This window comes from Pseudophryne corroboree, chromosome 4 (genome assembly GCF_028390025.1).
Source record: "Pseudophryne corroboree isolate aPseCor3 chromosome 4, aPseCor3.hap2, whole genome shotgun sequence".
Classification (NCBI taxonomy): Eukaryota; Metazoa; Chordata; class Amphibia; order Anura; family Myobatrachidae; genus Pseudophryne; species Pseudophryne corroboree.
Window position 1 is genome coordinate 325,485,370 of NC_086447.1, and position 20,361 is coordinate 325,505,730.

Consider the following 20,361-nt stretch of genomic DNA (forward strand, 5'->3'; position numbering starts at 1 on the left):
GAGATCTATACAAGGAAGGGTTATGGCAAATTACACAGATCTCAGACTAGCTGCTAGCAAGCTTTCTAATGAGAACTATCAAACATGGAAGTTTAAAGTAGAAATGCTATTAACCAGAGATGATTTATGGGATGTTATAAATGCAGACAGACCTGAAGGAGAGGATCAGCAGTGGATTAAGAAGGACAGACAGGCAAGAGCCACTATAAGTTTACTAGTGGAAGATGAACAGCTTATACACATAAGACAAGAGAGTACAGCTAAAGGCATGTGGTGTGCTTTGCAGAGAGTGCATGAAGGAGCAAGTTTGAACAGCAAACTATTCCTATTAAGAAAATTATATCAAATGAGATTTAATAAAGGCAAGACAATGCAAGAACACATCAGTGCACTACTAGAGATAACCATACAGCTCAGGTCAATGGGAGAAGAAATCAAAAGCAACCACATAGTAGCCATCCTCCTTTGCAGTTTACCAGATACATACAGTGCACTAATAAACGCACTAGAAATGAGACCTGAAGCAGAAATCACACCAGACTTTGTGAAGAACAGGCTCATAGAGGAGTATCAACGCAGAAAGGAGCTTACAGAGTGCAATACTGAAAGTGACACAGAGAAAGCACTTAAAATGGCGGACACTAAGCCACACACCAGGGAAACAAGAGCATGTTTCAGATGCAAGAAAGTGGGTCACCTGAAAAGAGATTGCACCATATGGAAGACAGAGCAGCACAAACCACCAGAAAGATTACACAAACAAAGAGCCAAAGCCACACTTACAGATACAGGAGCACACAAGTGGAATGGAACATTTAAAGCGACAGTAAACCAATTATCAGAAAAGTGGTATGTAGACTCAGGAGCGACTAGTCACATGACAAATAACAAGGACTTCTTTACTGAACTTGATTTGAACCATAAAGAAACAATCTACCTAGCAGATGGAACAAATATCATTGCAGAAGGGAAAGGGAATGGTCAATTCCTATGCTCCAAGGGTAATGGCAGCTATGCAGAAATACCCGTAACAGATGTGCTATATGTTCCCAAGCTTGAGGGAGCACTGCTATCAGTAAAGAATCTAGTAGAAAAAGGACTTACTGTAAAGTTTCAGAATAATAAGTGTTTTATCCAAAGCGGAAGAGAAACACTAGCTACAGCCAGAATAAAAGAACATTTATACTGTCTGGATATCGCAGCACAGCAGGCAAAGCTGAGTACACAGAAACACGCTGACTGTATTCACAAGTGGCATAGAAGATTAGGACACAGACACCCAGATTGCATAAAGGAAATGCAGAAGAGAGACCTAGCCAGGGATCTCAAAGTGTCAGACTGTTCAGAAATGATGAAGTGTCAATGCTGCATAAAAGCGAAAGCGACAAGAACAACAATTCCTAAGAAAAGTGAAAACAGAGCTTCCAGACCACTAGACCTGGTACATAGTGATGTATGCGGACCTATGAAAACGCGAACCGTAGGAGACAAAAGGTATATGCTGACATTCATTGATGACTACTCCAGGTTCACAGTCACTTATCTAATAAAAAGTAAAGATGAAGTCTTTGAAAAGCTGCAAGACTATGTGAACATGACCAGAAACAGATTCAAGAGGAATATGCTAACTCTACGCAGCGACAATGGACGTTTAAGGTCAAGTATGATTCTGAAGGAAAAATAGAAAGATACAAGGCAAGACTTGTTGCTAAAGGATATTCACAGAAATTTGGAGAAGATTATGATGAAACGTTTGCTCCAGTTGTGAAGCACACTACCATTAGAACCTTACTCCTAACAGCAGCCATAAAGGGTATGAAAGTGAAACATTTCGATGTAAAGACGGCTTTCCTACATGGTGAACTAAAGGAAGATATATACATGGAACAACCACCAGGCTTCGTGAATTCTCAGAACCCAGATCACGTATGTAAACTGAACAAGAGTATATATGGTCTTAAACAAGCAGCAAGAGCATGGAATACAAAGATAAATGGAGTTCTGACAGAAAAGGGATTCATCAGAAGCAAAGCAGACCCATGTCTCTATACAAAGTTGATAGAGGGAAGATGGTTCTATGTATTAATTTACGTGGACGATTTGCTAGTTTGTTTCGAACAAGAAGGGGATGAAGTTGAATTGTTACAAGAACTAAACCGTCAGTTTGAAACAAAAGACCTCGGCCACATAACGCATTACTTGGGAATGCAAATCTCAAGAGAAGGTGATGGAACATTCACACTAAGTCAGAAATACAAAATTCAGGAAACCATTGAGGAATTTGGTATGCAAGATGCAAAGACAGCAAGCACTCCTATGGAGACAAGTTATGAAAAGGAACCAAATGATCAGAGCAACCTGTTAGAGGACAACCATCTATACAGAAAAGCCATAGGAAAATTGCTATACATTGCAACCGTCACCAGACCAGATATCTCCACAGCAGTCGGGATTTTAAGCAGAAAAGTCTCTAAACCAACCAAGATGGATTGGAATGCAGTTAAGAGGGTAATTCGTTACTTAAAGGGAACGATTAACAAGAAGCTTAAGCTCTCAGCAAACACAAGTCACAAGTTAACAGGATACGTTGACGCAGATTGGGCTGGAGACACAAGTGACAGAAAATCCACAAGTGGATATCTATTCTCTATTGGAGAAGGATTAATCAGCTGGACAAGCAAGAAGCAGTCTACCGTAGCACTATCTTCTACAGAAGCTGAATATATTGCAGCAGCTCACGCCAGTCAAGAAGTGGTATGGTTAATGCAACTACTATCAGACCTAGGAATGCCTCAAGAAGAACCTATCAAGATATATGAGGATAATCAAGGATGCCTTGCATTAGCGCAAACAGAAAGAGTGAACCCAAGAACCAAGCACATTGATGTCAAGCATCACTTCCTGAGGGATCTACAGGAACAAGGTCTTATAGAGTTGAACTATTGCCCAACAGAAGATATGACAGCTGATATCATGACTAAGCCTCTTACCAGAGAGAGACATTGGAGACTTACGTCAAAGATGGGTCTAACTGAAGAAACCCAGTCTGTTGAGAAGGGGTGTTGAAATATGGACAACAGACTATGGTTTCGTTTATATGCATGTAGTTACCGTACAGGGGCAGCAGATGGCGCTGTATAGTCACAGAGATGTAGTGTTTGTCTGTTGCATATGTTATGTACTTGTTTGTTTTACCTCACATGTGTCTTTCTAGAAGAGTCTCTGAGGGAGAAGGACATAAGCTGATGATACTGAAACCTGTTGTATTGATCCTGCTATTTCAGTACTATATAAACAAGATATACATCTCAAGTCTCGTTCTGTCTGTATACAAGGTAACTCCTGAGGTAATACTTTATCTAAGGCTCCCCACTGCACACCTATGGTATCGATCCATCGCACTATACCAACAATCCCGTCCATTGCCAAATCATACTGATCCCCTATAATGGGTGCAGGGAGTGCAGCAGCCACCGGTACTGCAGACAGAAATCAGTGGGAAAATGGCGCAGTGGCCATTTTCCTGGTGATTTGCACATGTGCAGTAGATATTTCTCTGGAAATAAGGCAGAGGCACCATGTTCCCAAAGCTCTGCTTATGCGCAGTAGACTCTGGCACAAAATAAGCTGCCAGAGTCTACAGCGCTGCTGACGGAGAGGAGGCGGTCCACATGGAGTCTGAACATGGCCCCCTCCTCTCTTAAATCACCCCTGACTGTAATGACATAAAAAATCCTGTCATACATTGTGTATATACTGCAAATGTATTCCTGTTCTGCCAGATGTAAATAATAAGGGATGCAGTTGGCATCCCGACGGTTAAGATGCTGGTGGTCAGAATCCCTACACCGCTCAAAATCCCCACAGCATCCTAGATGTAAGTGTGCCAGGGAGGTTTAGGGTTAGGATCTGTGTGGGTGGTGGGGTTAGGCACTAGGGGGAGGGTTAGGGTTAGACTGTGAAACGGGAGGGTAAGGCTGCAGGAAGGGAGGGTTATGGGGAGGGTAAGGAGAAGGGTTAGCAGGCTTACTAAAATGTGCCAGGATCCTGACCGTTGGTAGCCGATGTCGGTATTCTGACTGCCGGCATCCCGTACCCAACCCAATTATAATGTGTGTGAAACAATCAAAGTTTTTCTTCCTTTTATTTACTTATTGTAGGCTTTATTAGAAAACAAACAAAAACACAACTGAAGTGTGTGTGTGTGTGTGTGTGTGTGTGTGTGTGTGTGTGTGTGTGTGTGTGTGTATCAATTGTATAGTGATGTGATTTAATGATATGGGCCTAATTCAGTTCGCATTGCAATCACAATGAGAAAGGTGTGCTCCGTGCACACGCAGGTCCCGTCCTGCGCGTGCGCGAGCAGTTAATGCGATTGAATCGCATTAACTACGAACACCTTTGCCTGATTGACAGGCAGAGGCATTTACGGGGTGGACACGGGGTTGCGACCAAGCATTCTAGAAGCAGCATCAGGGAAATAGTGGCGTGTCGGCGGCGTTTTCAGGGTGGCTGACGACACGCAGCCGCTCCAATGGAAAAATGGCAGCTTTGCGATGGGCGGCCCCTAGCAAACGATAAAAAACGGAATCTGCAATCCTTACTGAATTAGGCCCATTTCCTGGTAGATCTATAGAAAGCCAATACATGTACACTACTACATGTCTGGAGATATACTGTGTGCTGAATGAAAGATGGTTTTTTAGGATTGTATTTTTTTATTTCACATAATATGAATAAAAATAGTTTTAAGTGTTTACTTCAAGAATATAATATTCATTCATTTGTATATTTTATTGTTGGAAATGAATGGATTGCATTAATATTTAATACATTAATGACACTAAAAGTAAAAGTTTCACTATATAATTTATGTGATATGTGGAAACTGACAGCTAAGAATAAATGATTTTCTACGGATGTCCATAAAATGACAACTGCTGTATAGTTTTCTCTCTACTGTTCTGATAAACACAATTGTTTTGTGTTATACACCAAATCGTATATAAATACCGTCAGAATTGTCAAAAACTGTTGAGTGCTTGACAAACGCCACTTCTCCTGCTTCTACTAAACACCTGCAGTAACATACAGAGAATAATAATTTTCAGTGCGTGCTACAAGAGAAAACATTGTATAAGTAAATAGTGAAGAACATAAACATGTTTATGTGGTCATCTGTTTGCCCAGGTTTTCCTATACCATGATGGGTCAACTCGAGGCTGCTGTGTAAGGAACGGTATGGGTCATTAGGTTGACCACACTTAGGTCAACAGTCATTAGGTCGACCACTATTGGACAACATGCATTAGGTCAACATGGTCATTAGGTCGACATGAGCTTTTTTACTTTTTTTGGTGTCGTTTTCTTCGTGAAGTGCCGGGGAACCCCAATTAGTGCATCGTGTCCCCTCATATGGCTTGCTTCACTCGCCATGCTTCAGGCAGGTTACTATTTCCAATCGTAGTACACGTAGCTTGTAAAGTATGAAAAAGTTCAAAAAATGATTATTTTTTTTAAACGCATGTCGACCTTTTTCCATGTCGACCTAAGTGTGGTCGACCTAATGACTGTATCCCGTAAGGAACATAGAAGGTCTCATTCACATGACGAAAGTCTGTATCAAAACACAAAATCATTGCAAAGTACATGGGTACAAAGTACATGGGGTTATATGGAGCTTGTAGAGAAGCAGAAGTTTGCACACGTTAGTAGGAGACGGTAGGAGAGAGTCAGGGCATTTATTGGTAAGCACAGGGGAATATGTGGAGAGAGTGAGGGCATTTATTGGTAAGCACAGTGGAATATGTGGAGAGAGTGAGGGCATTTATTGGTAAGCACAGGGGAATATGTGGAGAGAGTGAGGCCATTTATTGGTAAGCACAGGGGAATATGTGGAGAGAGTGAGGCCATTTATTGGTAAGCACAGGGGAATATGTGGAGAGAGTCAGGGCATTTATTGGTAAGCACAGGGGAATATGTGGAGAGAGTGAGGGCATTTATTGGTAAGCACAGGGGAATATGTGGAGAGAGTGAGGGCATTTATTGGTAAGCACAGGGGAATATGTGGAGAGAGTGAGGGCATTTATTGGTAAGCACAGGGGAATATGTGGAGAGAGTGAGGACATTTATTGGTAAGCACAGGGGAATATGTGGAGAGAGTGAGGCCATTTATTGGTAAGCACAGGGGAATATGTGGAGAGAGTGAGGGCATTTATTGGTAAGCAAAGGGGAATATGTGGAGAGAGTGAGGGCATTTATTGGTAAGCACAGGGGAATATGTGGAGAGAGTGAGGGCATTTATTGGTAAGCACAGGGGAATATGTAGAGAGAGTGAAGCCATTTATTGGTAAGCACAGGGGAATATGTGGAGAGAGTGAGGGCATTTATTGGTAAGCACAGGGGAATATGTGGAGAGAGTGAGGGCATTTATTGGTAAGCACAGTGGAATATGTGGAGAGAGTGAGGGCATTTATTGGTAAGCACAGGGGAATATGTGGAGAGAGTGAGGCCATTTATTGGTAAGCACAGGGGAATATGTGGAGAGAGTGAGGCCATTTATTGGTAAGCACAGGGGAATATGTGGAGAGAGTGAGGCCATTTATTGGTAAGCACAGGGGAATATGTGGAGAGAGTCAGGGCATTTATTGGTAAGCACAGGGGAATATGTGGAGAGAGTGAGGGCATTTATTGGTAAGCACAGGGGAATATGTGGAGAGAGTGAGGGCATTTATTGGTAAGCACAGGGGAATATGTGGAGAGAGTGAGGGCATTTATTGGTAAGCACAGGGGAATATGTGGAGAGAGTGAGGGCATTTATTGGTAAGCACAGGGGAATATGTGGAGAGAGTGAGGGCATTTATTGGTAAGCACAGGGGAATATGTGGAGAGAGTGAGGCCATTTATTGGTAAGCACAGGGGAATATGTGGAGAGAGTGAGGGCATTTATTGGTAAGCACAGGGGAATATGTGGAGAGAGTGAGGCCATTTATTGGTAAGCACAGGGGAATATGTGGAGAGAGTGAGGGCATTTATTGGTAAGCACAGGGGAATATGTGGAGAGAGTGAGGCCATTTATTGGTAAGCACAGGGGAATATGTGGAGAGAGTGAGGTCATTTATTGGTAAGCACAGGGGAATATGTGGAGAGAGTGAGGCCATTTATTGGTAAGCACAGGGGAATATGTGGAGAGAGTGAGGCCATTTATTGGTAAGCAAGCACAGGGGAATATGTGGAGAGAGTGAGGCCATTTATTGGTAAGCACAGGGGAATATGTGGAGAGAGTGAGGGCATTTATTGGTAAGCACAGGGGAATATGTGGAGAGAGTGAGGGCATTTATTGGTAAGCAAGCACAGGGGAATATGTGGAGAGAGTGAGGCCATTTATTGGTAAGCACAGGGGAATATGTGGAGAGAGTGAGGGCATTTATTGGTAAGCACACGGAAATACTGTATGTGGAGAGTGAGGCCATTTATTGATAAGCACAGGGGAATATGTGGAGAGAGTGAAGCCATGTATTGGTAAGCACAGGGGAATATGTGGAGAGAGTGAGGGCATTTATTGGTAAGCACAGGGGAATATGTGGAGAGAGTGAGGGCATTTATTGGTAAGCACAGGGGAATATGTGGAGAGAGTGAGGGCATTTATTGGTAAGCACAGGGGAATATGTGGAGAGAGTGAGGCCATTTATTGGTAAGCACAGGGAAATATGTGGAGAGAGTGAGGGCATTTATTGGTAAGCACAGGGGAATATGTGGAGAGAGTGAGGGCATTTATTGGTAAGCACAGGGGAATATGTGGAGAGAGTGAGGCCATTTATTGGTAAGCACAGGGGAATATGTGGAGAGAGTGAGGGCATTTATTGGTAAGCACAGGGGAATATGTGGAGAGAGTGAGGCCATTTATTGGTAAGCACAGTGGAATATGTGGAGAGAGTGAGGCCATTTATTGGTAAGCACAGGGTAATATGTGGAGAGAGTGAGGGCATTTATTGGTAAGCACAGGGGAATATGTGGAGAGAGTGAGGGCATTTATTGGTAAGCACAGGGGAATATGTGGAGAGAGTGAGGGCATTTATTGGTAAACACAGGGGAATATGTGGAGAGAGTGGGGGCATTTATTGGTAAGCACAGGGGAATATGTGGAGAGAGTGAGGTCATTTATTGGTAAGCACAGGGGAATATGTGGAGAGAGTGAGGTCATTTATTGGTAAGCACAGGGGAATATGTGGAGAGAGTGAAGCCATTTATTGGTAAGCACGGGAATATGTGGAGAGAGTGAAGCCATTTATTGGTAAGCACAGGGGAATATGTGGAGAGAGTGAGGGCATTTATTGGTAAGCACAGGGGAATATGTGGAGAGAGTGAGGCCATTTATTGGTAAGCACAGGGGAATATGTGGAGAGAGTGAGGTCATTTATTGGTAAGCACAGGGGAATATGTGGAGAGAGTGAGGCCATTTATTGGTAAGCACAGGGGAATATGTGGAGAGAGTGAGGCCATTTATTGGTAAGCAAGCACAGGGGAATATGTGGAGAGAGTGAGGCCATTTATTGGTAAGCACAGGGGAATATGTGGAGAGAGTGAGGGCATTTATTGGTAAGCACAGGGAAATACTGTATGTGGAGAGTGAGGCCATTTAAAGCACAGGGGAATATGTGGAGAGAGTGAAGCCATGTATTGGTAAGCACAGGGGAATATGTGGAGAGAGTGAGGGCATTTATTGGTAAGCACAGGGGAATATGTGGAGAGAGTGAGGGCATTTATTGGTAAGCACAGGGGAATATGTGGAGAGAGTGAGGGCATTTATTGGTAAGCACAGGGGAATATGTGGAGAGAGTGAGGCCATTTATTGGTAAGCACAGGGGAATATGTGGAGAGAGTGAGGGCATTTATTGGTAAGCACAGGGGAATATGTGGAGAGAGTGAGGCCATTTATTGGTAAGCACAGGGGAATATGTGGAGAGAGTGATGCCATTTATTGGTAAGCACAGGGGAATATGTGGAGAGAGTGAGGGCATTTATTGGTAAGCACAGGGGAATATGTGGAGAGAGTGAGGCCATTTATTGGTAAGCACAGGGGAATATGTGGAGAGAGTGAGGGCATTTATTGGTAAGCACAGGGGAATATGTGGAGAGAGTGAGGCCATTTATTGGTAAGCACAGGGGAATATGTGGAGAGAGTGAGGGCATTTATTGGTAAGCACAGGGGAATATGTGGAGAGAGTGAGGTCATTTATTGGTAAACACAGGGGAATATGTGGAGAGAGTGGGGGCATTTATTGGTAAGCACAGGGGAATATGTGGAGAGAGTGAGGTCATTTATTGGTAAGCACAGGGGAATATGTGGAAAGAGTGAGGTCATTTATTGGTAAGCACAGGGGAATATGTGGAGAGAGTGAAGCCATTTATTGGTAAGCACGGGAATATGTGGAGAGAGTGAAGCCATTTATTGGTAAGCACAGGGGAATATGTGAAGAGAGTGAGGGCATTTATTGGTAAGCACAGGGGAATATGTGGAGATAGGGAGGGCATTTATTGGTAAGCACAGGGGAATATGTGGAGAGAGTGAGGGCATTTATTGGTAAGCACAGGGGAATATGCGGAGAGAGTGAGGGCATTTATTGGTAAGCACAGGGGAATATGTGGAGAGAGTGAGGACATTTATTGGTAAGCACAGGGGAATATGTGCACAAATTAAGCACAGGACAGGGGAACTAAACTGTTTTACAAGCAGTGAAAAAATGTGATTTCATTATTGGAGGTAAAGGGGTGGAAAGGGCACATTTTCATGGGCATTCCCTGTCACGCAGCAGGGCGCACAACCTTTTCACACAGTAAAATAGCTTGAATGCCTGAGCTGAAGAAGATCAGATCTCTTCCTAGACATTAGCACCTTTCGGTTGCCCTGCAAATGCATTTCAGGCACAATTTACCCAGTGTACAGAAAAGCTGCAAATTCACACAAGTCACACGTGTAATAAAGGCACTCCTAATCCCCCCCCCTCTCAGCACTAGCTTAGCATACAAATGAGGCTAAGCTGAGCAGGACTTCAGAACAAAAAGTGAAAAGTTTATTTTAGTAAAAGGGTGGTTTTCAAGGGATCAGTATTTGATCCCGGTGACCAGGATCCCAGCGGTCATTATACCGACATTGGGATCCCGGTCATTAGAATGCCGGCAGGGGCGAGCGCAAAAAGCCCCTTGCGGGCTCAGTGGCGAGCTTCGCTCATCACAGGTTCTACTCTCCCTCTATGGGTGTCGTGGACACGCAGCACAACTGTATTACTTCTTACAGTAGCACCCGTCCCTAAACAGGACCCTAGCTTTTGCACCCCTCTTTGCTGAGCACACAGTATGTAATTTAAAGAGATAGGGGAAATGTAATGTACAACCATCAGAAAAGGTCCTTACAGTATATAACTCTGGTGGTTCTAAAGGGTTATCATAGTTGAACTTTGATGTGACATTAAATATTTGCACCTAGACACACTACTAGTTTGTGGGGGTGTCTCTTGAGAGTAAGATTTCTCACGACCAACAGAGCGATAATTTGTGCTCGGTCACTGCCATACACTGTGCAGTTATCGACACGATCAGATAATTGGCTGATCATTTTGATAATTGCATAGTGTGTGGCAAGCTTAACAGTGACTTTCCATCTACCAAATCATCCTTCTGGCTGCACAAACAATACATTTAGTGGACATAGGAGCTGATACGGAGTTCAATCATTTTCCACTTTGAAAAAATCATTTTGCACCGCAGTTGGGACAGATTTAAATGTGAAGTGTGTTTTAGACTTGAGAGAGGCGTGTCCAAACTTGAATCTTAATTGTAGTGCAAAAATAAAGCTCTCCAGTATTTATGGGCTGCATGCAAAAGCAGCCTGTATTTACCCTGCATGGAAAAAATATATATATATATTTGCAACTCTTGCACTGCAGCATAGTTTGTTCTAGACTCAAAGTTAGGAAAGTGTTTTAATGTCTTGCTTGCCATGGAAAGGTGCGAGTTATGTATATAAATGTAGTTAGCCCTATTGTGGGGATCGGTACGTAAAACCCGCGTCCGGGATCCCAGCCGTCAGTATACCGACAGCGGGATTCCGGTCACCGGGATGCCAACCATGAGGCGAGCGCTAGCAACACGCTGCGCTTGCCACAGGTTGTATTCTCCATCTATGAGTGTCGTGGACACCCATAGAGGGAGAAAAGCCTGTGGTGACGGGATTCTGGTGTCTGCATTTCAGTGGTAGTCGGGATCCCGCTGTCAGTATACTAACGGCTGGGATCCTGATAAGCAGTATTGTAACTGCTTACCCTGTTGTGTGAGTTGTGGCTGCCATTCCGATCTCTATGAAGTGCTTCCTACAGGCTGTCTGTGCAATGATATATCTGCAAATGTTCCCAACTAGAAAATCTGGATATATTAGGCTATGCCATGGTATGGCCAGACTACCCGAATTCTGCCATGGCACTGTACCTTTGGAACACAACTGGACTGTTACATGAAAACTGGGATTGTTGCCACATGAGATGTGTCTGCCAGTGGGGGCTTGGTGTACTGAAACTGAAAATGTGGTGCCAGCATTTTATCTGAAATTGCTTCTATACAATGTGCTTACATAAGATTCTTGGTAGTGTCCGGTTTACTTTTGCTAATGTATATTAAATGCAATATTTCAAAACTGCTATTTCTACTTCATTGCAATGCATTTTGCAAAGGCTCTTAGCAATATAGTCTTTCAACTCATTAAAAATGTAGGCCCTGATTTATATGATCTTCAATATCCTCACTATCAGCCAAGGTCTATTTTAAGTATATTTGTATTGCTGCAGTATGCTGGCTTCTAGCACTGCTGCACTATACAGTATGACTTCCCATCCGTCTGAATCTGTCAAGGTAATATCTTGACGTGTGCTGCTGCTAAAGTGGCTGTCACATTTTTATCCATGTTTATTGCTAGGTGATGGAATGTCTTGTTTTTGTAAAAAGAAAATAATTCCAAAAAAGTCTATTATATATATGTCAAAAAGAATCAATACAGTATTTGCATTTTGTTTTTCTTTACCTAAAAGCTCCTGAATAGTCATAATATTCTTCCTTATTGCTGTTTTCACATTTGCCGTTTCCAGACCCATCACCCTTACAGAGTTGGCAAAGTTTAGCTGAGAACTCTTTTTGGTTTGCCCCTGGCACGCAGCTTGCAGAGAAAAAGTCACTAACAGCTATGATGCAAAGACAGAATCAAATGTTCATTAGTCACTAGGCATTATAATGCAAAAAAATAAAATCAGAAAATATAGTAATATAGGACATAATGTAAACAGGTATCATATATTAACTATACTTGTTATTCTCCTGGCGTGTCTGCGTGACTGCCAAATTGGAGAGAGTTCTCAAGGTCTCCCAGGTGAGTAGACAAACCCCCCAGATTGGGAATCGCGTCATCATGCCTCTACCCCATACAGTGTAATGCGCAGGGTGGGGTGGGGTGCATGACTAGTTATCATGCAGGTCCTCCCCCTTGTAGCTAAATATAATGGAATAAACATACCTGAGCGCAGGCAGCAATCTATAACTTATTTCAAGTTGCATGCATTCGGGAGATAATAAATATTTAAGAGACTTCACTAGACTGAACAATGTACAGGTGTCTACAACACTATAATATAATTAGGAGGCCAAACCACTATGTGGAACTTAAGAGAAGCCCTTTCCATAGCAGACTAATCTTAACAAGCTGAGTAATAGATCAGGCTTTGATGTGTGTGTGATATGTGACACAAACACTGTGTGACATATCTTTTAGGAAAAGATGTGGCATCTTCAAATAAGTGCATACCAGGGGGTAAATTTACTAAGGTGGGAGATTTTTAGAACTGGTGATGTTGCCCATAGCAACCAATCAGATGATATCTATTATCTTCTAGAAGCAGCTAGATAAATGGTAAGTAGAATCTGATTGGTTGCCATGGGCAACATCACCAGTTCTAAAAACCTCCCACCTTAGTAAATTTACCACCATGTCTTGTGCTGGTCATGTAATATACAGTACTATACAGGTTCTTCTGAACCAAAATGTAATTAACGGTTTAAAAAGGCTATAAATAAAGGTACCCATTTAAAGGTGGATACATGCAAGAAACTGCATTTATGTTTATATGTTCAGTGGTGTCACTATGGGTGGTGCCACCCAGTGCAGCACTGTGTACTTTGCATGTGCGCCATGTTCTGGTCACACCGGGGGGCTTCTCTAGTGCACCGGCAGATTTTGGGCAGTCCTCAGAAATAGAGAACATTACCCAGGTGACAAGGCTTGTTACCTTACTTATTGAACCACCCTAGTACACTCACCTTGGTAAAAAGGTACAGTTAAATGGTATACTATTTTTTTATTTTAAAACCTGGCTTGTTGGCTAGAAAGAAGGTTAAAGCTGGATGAATAACAACCCACCATTGGCAATATTACACCCATCTGGTCTGATGACGCCCTTTCTAGTCAGGACACCTATTGGGATATTCCAGCCGGCTGTGCGCATATAACCAGTGTGACAGGATTTTCTGCCCTTCAGCTCATTAATGGTAAAAGCATCAAGAGGGTTTTTACGGACCACAGCCACAGCATAATAATTATCAGATGATTTGTTTTCTAGAAGAATGAAGAGAACAGTAAATTAGATGTAGTTGGATATGAAAGCCAAAGCAGATATATTATTTAATTCTTCCTATATGAGTCAGCGGTCATAAGGCGTAATGGTTAGCATTACTGCCTCACAACACTGAGGTCATGGGTTCGATCCCCACTATGGCCCTAACTGTGTGGAATTTGTATATTCTCGCCGTACTTGCGTGGGTTCCCTCAAGGTTCTCCAGTTTCCTCCCACAATCCAAAAATATATATACTGGTAGGTTAATTGGATCCCAGCAAAATTAACCCTAGTGTGAATGTGTGTGTGCGTGTACATGTGGTAGAACATTGTTCTCTAATGGGCAAAACTATGTGCGCTGCAGGTGGGTCAGATGTAACGTGCAGAGAGATTTAGATTTGGGTGGGGTATGTTCAAACTGAAATCTAAATTGCAGTGTAAAGTTAAAGCAGCCAGTATTTACTCTGCACAGAAACAAAATAACTAACCCAAATGTAACTCTCTCTGCACATGTTATATCTGCACCCCCTCCCCTTCCCTCCCCATGCAGTACACATTTTTACTGCTGCAATCAGGTCTGAATTAGGACCATAGATTGTAAGCTCCACTGGAGCAGGGACTGATGTGAATGGCCAAATATTCTCTGTAAAAGCGCTGCGGAATATATGTGCGCTATATCAATAACTGGCAACAAATAAATAAAAAATAAATAAATCAGGCGTTGGAAATGGGTTAAAGAAAATCATCTGATTGGATCCTATCAACAATAAAAATGTAAATGATAATGAAGGTCACATTTATGTTTACTGTATTGCATTTAGCACTATTCTTCATGCATTTATATGTGTTTGCTCAAGCATTGATCTTAATTTACATTTTTTACCTTTTTTTTTTTTTACTTAAATTGGACTGAATAATTTGTTAACCTACTGTAAAATGCACCTCATGAGAATGATATCCAACATAAGGTTAGACTCAATGTGGAAGAAATATACCACATTCCGATTATGTGCACACAGATGAAGTAAGGTTACTGTTGGGAATGATGTATGTGCCGAGGATGATTCAAACTATGAACAGCCCAGTTACTTAAATAGTGGTGTTGGTTTATTGAAGTATTACAGGTACAGCAGTACTCACTGTTGTATACACACTGGGAATGGATTGAAGCTTCAGCGTAGAGGGGTTCTATACAGCACACCAGCTAATGAGTGTATGCTGCTAACTGGTAGTGGTGCAGGGCTGTTGGAACAGCTCTATATTGTAGGTCTCTCTAGAGCTAAGTGAGAGACTTGTGTCTCCATCATGATTCTTCTAACAGTGCTAACTAAGGATCTACAAGATGGCTTTATTCACACGGTGCAGCAGTACATCAGATTGGATGACAGACCTTCCTGTGTCCTAGAGCCTAGCATGTATGCACAGAAAGAAGTAGCACACTGCTTATTAACAGTTCTTCCTGCATAGGAGACCACAAATAGGTTGAACTCGATGGACAATTGTCTTTTTTCAAACTCAGATACTATGTTACTATGTTCCTAGTATTATATTTACAGTGCATTCATACTGGAAGGTTGCTACCATCACAAAATGAATGCAAAACATGTTGAAAAGTTTATTTTCACATACTCTAAAACCAACTGTGACCCAGTCAGTGTTATTGGAGCAGAAGTAATATAGATTAGACAGAAGCCAACAGAACAAATGATGAGCACTGGTGCCCCCCCCAATGTTTTTCAAACAGGGTCATAAGGCGAGAACTGGTGCCCAGTGAAAGCACTTTCTATGATGACCCTATATATCTGCATAGAACATCTATACTTCCAGAACACTCCAAAAAATGGATTTAGACACCAATCCTCTTATACCATAATTTATTAACTTAATTTGAGAGCACTTTGTCATCTAGTTTTATTTATTTCAAATCACACATTTCTTAGCAGTCATACTCAGGATCTTTAGTCACAGCCTCCTTTATTTAAAGCACACATTTCAAAATACTGTCATACCCAGGATTTGAACCCATGATCTTCCATATTGCAGTCAGACACCTTACTCATGGAGCTATTTGCTCCTGAAATGTGTGCCTTAAATAAAGGAGTGTGTGACTGAAGGTGCTTTGGGTTGAGAGGGCGAGATAGGGCAGCCAGGCAATAACGGATTGATGCCTCATTCGTAATGACATATATAATTAGAAAGACCTTCTGCCCCTTACAAAGGAGTCATCTTTGCCCTTAGGTGATGCATAGCTGGATCCCTACAATAAGTGAAGTTGTCAGTAAAAGCCAGAAAGGTTGTTGGTGAAACTGCCATGATTATTGTCAGTCAGAAGAGAGGATGTACAGTAAACCATTTACTTTAAAATATGAAAAGCTATGGATTAATTAGTTGGGCTAATCTGACGGTGTCTAAATATTAAACTGGTCCTGGTATTACAGAAAAAGAATAAATCACTTTATCAGCAATAAAGAAATTTAGTAAAATGCACGCAGGAAGAGGTGAGTCACTGGCAAGATAGTACTCCTTTGTACGGCACTGCGAAACACTTGTGGCGCCCTATAAATAAAATGTAATGATAATAATAATAATACCAACGCAACAGGGGGTGTATTTTCTAAAGGTCAATTTTTATCAATTTCAAATGGATGAAAATCGATGTGTTTCAGGGGCTAAAAAACACATTTACTGACAGATGATTTTTTAAAATAATTTTTTAAATGTTTGTAAATGTGTGCTTTAGCCCTGGAAAGACAACATTGATTTAGATTGGTTTTCATCGGTTTGAAATCAACAAGTATTAACCCTAAGTAAATATACCCCCTAAAGCACAAGAATTAACCTTAAGTAAATATACCCCCTAAAGCACAAGAATTAACCTTAAGTAAATATACCCCCTAGAGCACGAGAATTAACCGTGAGTAAATATAGCCCCTAGAGCACAAGACTTAATCTTTAGTGAATATACCCACTAACCAGGGCCGTAACTAGGGGAGGGCTAAGGGGGCATGTGCCCCGGGTGCAGGATTTGAGGGAGCGCCAAGGAGTTACCGAGGAGCAGGTTTTTTTGTCTTGTTTTTTTACCGGCAGTGCTGTGCTGCTCCAGTGAGACAGCAGACAGCTCCCAGGGCAATGTATCTGACCCACATGTCTGCCCACAGCTGGCTCCGACGCTGTGTGGGTGAGCTCCAGTGCCTGGGATCTCTCCCATGTTGGCTACTGTCTTAAACTCTCTTCTTTGCCGTGCAATGCTGCGACTAGCATGCGGTGCACCGTACAAGCTGTATAAGCGCACTGATGTGGTGTAGCATATAAGGGCATGGGGATGTAGTGTAGTGATGTAGTGTAGCATATAGGGTATGTAGTGCAGTGCATAGGGGCATGTAGTGTAGTGATGTAATTAAGCGTGTAGGGGATGTAGTATAGTGATGTAATGCAGTGGATAGGGGAATTTAGTGCAGTCATGAAGTGTTATGATATAGTGCAATGTATGGGGACATACAGAGGAGCATGTAGTTGAACACGCTGAAGGTGCATGTGACGCATATGGCATTTGAGGCACATAGGGGAATATTGTCCAGTAGTATCCCCTTTTTTCAACATTTTTCATAATCTGATTATTTTAGCCTGATGGGGTTTGTTTGTTATTTTTTTTTGGGGGGTGATTTTTTTTATGGGGGGGGGGGGGGGGGTTGTGAGGTGTGTGTGTTTGTGTGTGTGTGTGTGTGTGTGTGTGTGTGTGTGTGTGTGTGTGTGTGGTGGGGGGGGGGGGCGCAAAAGTACTGCCTTGCCCCGGGTGACGATTATCCCAGTTTCGGCCCTGCACTAGGGCATACTTTCCTACTTGTAATTTCTCCTCTCTGGGAGTCCAGGGTGTAGGAGCAATTCTCCTGGTCACTTACCATAGTAACTCTCTGCAGCAGCTGGCACTAGCCCATATGTCTTCCCAGCTGTAAAAATGTCACCTCCATCTAGTGTTACTGCATCAGCTTGTTTATCCTGTATGTAGAGTACCGGAAAGTGATGTACAGTGAATTATTATAATAATAGTAGTAAGCACCAAGCTACTTCATTTGAATGTTAGAGAGACATCATTTAGCTTTAACTAGCTAAATCTATTTGGTTCTAACCTGAATCATTTTCATACACTCCTCATGGTTTTCAGCAGAGATGCACTGGATTGGTGGGTTCAAAGTCTTTTCATTAAATGCAACAGCCATAGCTCCACATTTCCACACTTCTTCTGTGCTTATGCTGCACCATCGAAAGGATTTTGGTAATTCTGAATAATGATATTGGGACATAAATTAGGGATTTTCACCACTTTAATTGCTACCCCTATCTGACCTCAAAATGCAAATAAATGTTATTATCTGTTCTGGAGTGTTGTGGATGAAATACAGCTCTTGTTAATGCTGTCTGAACAAATGATGGGGAAGTGCTTAACACAAACATTATTAAAAAAAAAATGCATGTGAACCGGCATAGCATTTAAAATGCCAAAGTGACAAACCTTTGAGATCTGAAAGAAAATCTCCTGACATTTGCCATCCCAGTTTTAAAAATAATGTACTTCAAAAATAAATCATAAAAAAGGTATATTTTTGTGCAAAAGCCATTTTTATAGTAAATAAACCTGTATCTTACTTAAAGTCATGCTTAAACCAGAGGTTCTCAAACGCGATCCTCAAGGCACATCAATGGTCCAGGTTTTAGGTATATCCATGGCTCAGTACAGATGGTTAACCTGAGGTGCTAATTAAGTCACCTGTGGCCAAGCATGGATATACTTGAACTGTTAGGGTGCCTTGGGGACCGCGTTTGAGTACCTCTGGCTTAAACATTTCAATGAATTCGATTAAAGCAACTTTGAGTATAGTATCTTTTGAAAGCAAATAAATCCGTAATAGCATTCTAGAGATGAGCGCCTGAAATTTTTCGGGTTTTGTGTTTTGGTTTTGGGTTCGGTTCCGCGGCCGTGTTTTGGGTTCGACCGCGTTTTGGCAAAACCTCACCGAATTTTTTTTTGTCGGATTCGGGTGTGTTTTGGATTCGGGTGTTTTTTTCAAAAAACACTAAAAAACAGCTTAAATCATAGAATTTGGGGGTCATTTTGATCCCAAAGTATTATTAACCTCAAAAACCATAATTTACACTCATTTTCAGTCTATTCTGAATACCTCACACCTCACAATATTATTTTTAGTCCTAAAATTTGCACCGAGGTCGCTGTGTGCGTAAGATAAGCGACCCTAGTGGCCGACACAAACACCGGGCCCATCTAGGAGTGGCACTGCAGTGTCACGCAGGATGTCCCTTCCAAAAAACCCTCCCCAAACAGCACATGACGCAAAGAAAAAAAGAGGCGCAATGAGGTAGCTGTGTGAGTAAGATTAGCGACCCTAGTGGCCGACACAAACACCGGGCCCATCTAGGAGTGGCACTGCAGTGTCACGCAGGATGGCCCTTCCAAAAAACCCTCCCCAAACAGCACATGACGCAAAGAAAAAAAGAGGCGCAATGAGGTAGCTGTGTGAGTAAGATTAGCGACCCTAGTGGCCGACACAAACACCGGGCCCATCTAGGAGTGGCACTGCAGTGTCACGCAGGATGGCCCTTCCAAAAAACCCTCCCCAAACAGCACATGACGCAAAGAAAAAAAGAGGCGCAATGAGGTAGCTGTGTGAGTAAGATTAGCGACCCTAGTGGCCGACACAAACACCGGGCCCATCTAGGAGTGGCACTGCAGTGTCACGCAGGATGGCCCTTCCGAAAAACCCTCCCCAAACAGCACATGACGCAAAGAAAAAAAGAGGCGCAATGAGGTAGCTGTGTGAGTAAGATTAGCGACCCTAGTGGCCGACACAAACACCGGGCCCATCTAGGAGTGGCACTGCAGTGTCACGCAGGATGTCCCTTCCAAAAAACCCTCCCCAAACAGCACATGACGCAAAGAAAAAAAGAGGCGCAATGAGGTAGCTGTGTGAGTAAGATTAGCGACCCTAGTGGCCGACACAAACACCGGGCCCATCTAGGAGTGGCACTGCAGTGTCACGCAGGATGTCCCTTCCAAAAAACCCTCCCCAAACAGCACATGACGCAAAGAAAAAAAGAGGCGCAATGAGGTAGCTGACTGTGTGAGTAAGATTAGCGACCCTAGTGGCCGACACAAACACCGGGCCCATCTAGGAGTGGCACTGCAGTGTCACGCAGGATGTCCCTTCCAAAAAAACCCTCCCCAATCAGCACATGATGCAAAGAAAAAGAAAAGAAAAAAGAGGTGCAAGATGGAATTGTCCTTGGGCCCTCCCACCCACCCTTATGTTGTATAAACAAAACAGGACATGCACACTTTAACCAACCCATCATTTCAGTGACAGGGTCTGCCACACGACTGTGACTGATATGACGGGTTGGTTTGGACCCCCCCCAAAAAAGAAGCAATTAATCTCTCCTTGCACAAACTGGCTCTACAGAGGCAAGATGTCCACCTCATCTTCACCCTCCGATATATCACCGTGTACATCCCCCTCCTCACAGATTATCAATTCGTCCCCACTGGAATCCACCATCTCAGCTCCCTGTGTACTTTGTGGAGGCAATTGCTGCTGGTCAATGTCTCCGCGGAGGAATTGATTATAATTCATTTTAATGAACATCATCTTCTCCACATTTTCTGGATGTAACCTCGTACGCCGATTGCTGACAAGGT

At 42.6% G+C, this 20,361-nt stretch overlaps 1 protein-coding gene and 1 long non-coding RNA gene across 7 annotated transcripts in view; one reads left to right on the forward strand and one right to left on the reverse strand.

Annotated features, from left to right (window-relative positions):
* Window positions 1-20,361, forward strand: part of LOC134909477 (uncharacterized) — a 289,430-nt gene that overhangs the window by 187,059 nt on the left and 82,010 nt on the right. The window lies entirely within an intron of this gene.
* The window catches only part of MELTF (melanotransferrin), a 273,777-nt gene that overhangs the window by 23,566 nt on the left and 229,850 nt on the right, over window positions 1-20,361 (reverse strand). For 3 of the 4 annotated variants that reach the window (XM_063916364.1, XM_063916363.1, XM_063916367.1), the window contains exons 9-13: window positions 17,780-17,931; window positions 17,552-17,648; window positions 13,460-13,654; window positions 12,074-12,230; window positions 5,014-5,078 (exon numbers count right to left, since the gene is read on the reverse strand). In XM_063916364.1, the coding sequence (XP_063772434.1) occupies window positions 5,014-5,078; window positions 12,074-12,230; window positions 13,460-13,654; window positions 17,552-17,648; window positions 17,780-17,931 (666 nt within the window). The remainder of the gene's footprint in view (window positions 1-5,013; window positions 5,079-12,073; window positions 12,231-13,459; window positions 13,655-17,551; window positions 17,649-17,779; window positions 17,932-20,361) is intronic. The other variant, XM_063916366.1, reaches the window with a different exon arrangement.